At 34.4% G+C, this 5,149-nt stretch overlaps 1 protein-coding gene across 2 annotated transcripts; it reads right to left on the bottom strand.

The window, feature by feature from the left end:
* Positions 1–273: 273 nt before the first annotated feature.
* LOC149400167 (SAUR-like auxin-responsive protein family) lies at positions 274–2,787 on the bottom strand. Of its 2 annotated transcripts, none has more exons than XM_089612988.1 (3): positions 2,252–2,787; positions 1,053–1,596; positions 274–751 (listed from the first exon to the last, which is right to left on the bottom strand). In XM_089612988.1, the coding sequence occupies exons 2-3, from the start codon at positions 1,540–1,542 to the stop codon at positions 729–731; spliced, it is 513 nt and encodes a 170-aa protein (XP_089469114.1). In that variant the 5' UTR covers positions 1,543–1,596; positions 2,252–2,787; the 3' UTR covers positions 274–728. The 2 variants fall into 2 exon arrangements, with proteins under 2 accessions (XP_089469114.1, XP_089469115.1); XM_089612989.1 differs by having other exon boundaries at positions 1,053–1,566; positions 2,252–2,331.
* Between the last annotated feature and the right edge of the window lie 2,362 nt (positions 2,788–5,149).

Genomic DNA, 5,149 nt, shown 5'->3' with positions numbered 1-5,149 from the left:
ACCAATATTGCATGCTGTGCATAGGCGCGTGTATGTTTCGTGACGCATTCTTTCCAGCAATGTAACTTGTTATGTATGTGCAATAATCTTCGATAGAAATCTTCCAGCATGTGCAAGAGGATACGGGTAAATAATATAAAAATTTGTAATCATACATTATATGATGACAGCTAATTCATGTATGATTTTATCAGAACATAAGGAATCAAAATATGTATATATCACATGATGATATCATGCCAAATAAAGTAGAATACAAATAACACCGCCGGGTTTATACAAAATATTCCACAATCAAAAGTAATTTTAAATTATGGATTAAAATATTGTACACAACATCACACTATATTCTGAGTATACAAAATTATGTATTTGTGGACCTCTTTAATTTATCTCAGCAAAAAATTTGAAGATAAAAAATGATTAGGGATCAAAGTGAAAATATCGATTATTTAAAAATAGACTGAACAGTAGGGCTTTTTTTTTTCCATTTTCAAAGTTCCATCAATGTTGATTGTAGAGGGTGAAAGACAGAGGAGCGAAAACAGAATAATACATGTCACCACTCTAACTATAGAAATGTCCTACGTTTGTGAGTCTGTGACACTCTCAATTTCCCAAAAAAAAAAAAAAAAAACACCACTACACCTATTGCCATTAAGCGCGGTGTGTCTGAAAACCAACTTCCCCAAAAAAAAACCTAGGCGCTGAATTGTGTTCCCAGTTTGTCAATCTTCCCTGAAGGAGCTTCCTATAGCAAAACCACCACCAAGACTAAGTCAAGTGTCTTAGTGAAATTTACAGGACAAAAATGTGAAGAAAAAAAACATAGATCCATAAAAAACAAAAAATAAATAGTGATATAAATGTTTTTTTTTAGATCATATACTCAAGTTTAACTATGCACTAAAATAACTAGTGCATTAGAAAACAAAAAAAAAAATTGACAATTTTGCAAAATAAAATAAATAAAAACACTTGTAATCACATAAATTTAGTGTGTTTTTTTTCTTCTTCTTGAAAATAAGGGTGAGATGTTGCGAAATTGTTACCGGAAGAGACGTTATGATCGTCATTGTTGGGGTGATTCTCGATGCAGTTGATGAGGTACTTGAATGTCTCAATCTCGCATGGGATGGTGAGGCCGGCGCGGTGGTGGAAGCCGAACTCCTCCTCGGCCTTCTCGAGGAGGACCTTGAAGAGGGAGTGGGCGAGGTAGGAGGTCGGGATGACGAACCTCCTCATCTCGGGCCCCACGTAGACCGCCAGGTACCCTCTGGGGACGTCCTCGGGGCTCGCGCATCCACTACTCTCGTCATCAGACTCGCACCCGCCCCCCATCATCGCCACCTCAGCCAGTCTCCTGTTTATAGCCGGGGGAATCCCTCCCCGGGCCCCACGTCTCTGTCTCTCTGTCTCTGTCTCTGTCTTTTGGCTCTGGCTAGCCGCCGCAGACTGCCACTTGTGCAGCATCTCCTTCAATCTCACGATTTGTCTAATCGCACTCCCCTTTCCCGCGTGCCCGTTGTTGTCCTCCTCCATGCCTCGAACACCGGCCCTACTCCTCTTTGATTAACGTATAAGGTAGCTTCGCGCCTTTTTTCGGCAATAAGCAAAACATGTAAATTTTTTTAGTGCGGGGAAGGAAAAAAATTTAAATTTTGATGATTTGCGTAAGGTTTGGTTAATTTTTATAATTTTGTGTTTTTTTTTATCAAGGATGGAGCTAGATGACATATTTAGCGGGGGCTAATTTGAAATAAAAAATTGAAGAGGGATTATATGGATATTTTTCATGCAAGTGTTAATGAATAAAATTGGGGGGGTCCCCGTAGGTAGGCCTTAGTGAGATCTATTCGTAATTAAAATATATATATATATATATATATATATATATATATATATATATATATATTAATTGAACAAAGTTTATAAGGTCATGATTTATAAAATAAAATAATTTCGATTATTTTTAAGGCTTATAAGGGATCAATTGAACAGCCATATAAATTGTATTATATGATCTTTGGTCACTAAGAAAAGAAAAATAATACACTTTAATCTGAGATTTAACTCTTGTTTTTTCTTCTGTCAATTTCGTTTCCTTTCCTATCCTTACAACTTTTGTGGATTATCACCTTATTACGTCGCTTCTCATTGCATGAGCTTCGGTTTTTCATAGTTGAATTTTTTTTATGAGCCATTAATGTAATGTAAATAAATATACATGTAAACAAAAATGAAGCTATACCTGCTGAAAGAGGATGGCGTCAGCAGCAATGCCCGAGGAGGAACGCCATGGCAGAGAGAGACGGAGCTCAATAGAGACAGAGAGAGAGAGAGGTTCGAGAATAGCTTTGATTTTGATTTTTTTTTTTTTTTTTTGGTTCTAACGAATTTTCTAATTGCGAATGAATGGTTGCCTAAAAATACACGATCTCGAATCTAAGTTTGGTAATCTAACGTATTTTGTTTTCCGTTTCTTCTTTCTCTCTCACTCAATCGATCAGCAATGCGAAACCGACGGCCTCGATGGAATCACTGCGTTCGTCTTATAAATGTCTCTTTTCTCGCGAGCCAAAACAGAGTTTACACAAACGGTTTCTGTTTTCGGGCCTAGTCAGTTTTTGGGCAGAGAGAGAGAGAGAGAGAGATCTTAAAATGTGACGATCTGTGTTTGTAATGAAATGATTGGAGCAATGAATCCACGTGCTTTGGGGGAATCTTTTGGGGTTTAACTTTTGCCTTTCGCCGACTAGCTTTATTTTTCTTATTTATAGAGTTTTATACACGAATCGATTCTCTGTTTTTTAGGATAATTAAAATATAATTATGTCTTTTAATTGAGAAATTAATTTAATAATGAAGAAATTGCTTGAAATAGTTCAATACCTACACCCAATTAAAACTGTTTGAAATTGTGAATTTTTGAATATATAACTACAGCACAGTTTATGTCTGTCTCTCGTGTTATCGCACATACACCTTGTTATCTTGATTTGAACTTTTTTAAAATTGTTAAATAATTATTCTAGAATTTTAAAACATAGGGTTGAAACGGACCATATAACTAGGTCTCCTTTTTATCATTTAAGCATTTGAAATTTTCATATTTCATAATCAGAGTTTCACATCATTTAGAATAAATTATCAAATTACTCGCACGCTAAAAAAAACATTTAATTTTTAATATAAAAATACCAGAATTACTTTATCCTCGAGCCTGAATAAAACTTAACATAGCCAAAATGTTAATATCATTCGAGCTATATAAATTATATACTAGATATTCTTGAATGACTTGAGACAACACTTGAGAATATTAAAGTATATATACCACATAGTATAGTTGGAACTTGGAATACTATGACAAAATTCAATCTACGTGACCAAGTGGGCTAACTGAAGTGCATCACCCATACTAGTTTGAGATGATAATTCACACAGTACCAATAATTCCAAAAAAAAAAAAAAAAGTTTAAAGTCGGAGAAATGAGTGACTCCAATAGGTCGGTACTCACCTATGAAAGATTCTTAAAACCAAATTGTCTCAAGAACTACCCGCTCATAACTTTTTCTCATTTCCGACCAAAAACATAATTTGAACAAAAATATTAGAAAAAAGTTGATAGATAATTTTTTTTATCCATTTTACCCTCTTATTTTCTTTACTTTTTTCTAATTTTTTTCTTTGAGTCTTGTTTGATTTGTTGACATATATATGTCAACAATGACAACACTGGAAATTTTGTTTATTTGTTGACGTAGATGTCAACAATTGACACATAAATGTCGACAACTGATTTCGTTGGCGATTTACGACGTATTTTCACTTTCTTTGCGATTGTCGTAACTTTTCATGTGAAAACGTGATTAATGGAGTTTTGTAATAAGTGTCGACTTATACTAAAACTAGAAATACTAATGTCTTCTTTGAACACAACGAGATACTTTTGCCTTGCGACCATCGAGTTAACAACATTGGTGATAAAAGTCATATCGTCTTCTATTGGTATCAGTAAATCGTCATCAAGGTTTAATGTGTAGCAACTCCACACAAACATTATCCATCCCAAGTGGCCTCTTGTGAATTCGAGGATTTGGATCGTCTTTCTTGTATCTATAACAATACATCTTGCAACTATGTTTGCAAGTCTCCTATCACAAGAAGATACATATCATTGAGATGCAGATGCTCCTCCACTTGTGATATTCCCTCGTTCTCTCTCATACATTCGTAACTTCATTTCATAGTTCTCTCTAAACTATATTCACAAAATTGCTCCAATCTTTCGCCACAACCATACCCCACCTCAATTTTCAAGAACTATGGTCATCGTCAGACAAAGATTCAATAACGGTAAAGACGTGCTTGACTTAACGGTTGCAGCGAGAGTTATGGTGGACGAGAGCGGTAGAGCTTGTGAGGGAGAATCTAATTTATTGAAGTTTGAGAAAGTGAAGAAGAAATCGCAGTATTAATATTATAATTAAACTTATAGATTACGCTCATATTTGAGCGTCGTCTATACTATGTCACGGCCACGCTGCGGATTTTGGTTGGATCGTTAGTATAGACGGTCTTGAGCGCCGTCTATACTCTTGTTGCTATAACAACGTGGCATCGAGTGTGTGGACTGCGACAATAAAAAGCACTCAATAAATGAGCTTTATCTATAGTTTTACATAGCGTTTGATTATACTATTTACATGATCAATTATTATTAATCAGAGTTAATTTAACGGAGAAAAAGTCGTACATGGTGCTTTTATAACAAGGCGCTATTAAAAAAAACATCATTAAATGTTGTTTTAGTAGTGTTTCTTGACGTTTACAAATATTTAAAAAAAAAACTTATTTAGTGTAATTAAGAAATGACGTTAGTTCAATCCTAGAAAACGCATCATTGACATGTGAAGATTATATATTGTAATTTGTGCTCAAATGTTTAATATAATTGATGATACAATGTAAAAAAAAATAATTATTAAAAAAATAGTAATAGATTGTTAAGGAACTAAAATTTTAGACATTCCATAATCCAAGACATCTTGGCCGCCAAATACCCCTAACATCTAACGGTCTGGGTTCAAAGTCTCATAAAAAAAAAAATAAAACTTAAGGGTTTAAATGTTAAATTGTAATTTC

The sequence above is a fragment of the Urtica dioica genome, chromosome 4, assembly GCF_054948205.1.
Source record: "Urtica dioica subsp. dioica isolate 48M chromosome 4, U.dioica_male_clone48M_v1_H2, whole genome shotgun sequence".
Lineage (NCBI taxonomy): Eukaryota > Viridiplantae > Streptophyta > Magnoliopsida > Rosales > Urticaceae > Urtica > Urtica dioica.
This window is presented reverse-complemented; position numbering and strand designations above follow the sequence as displayed.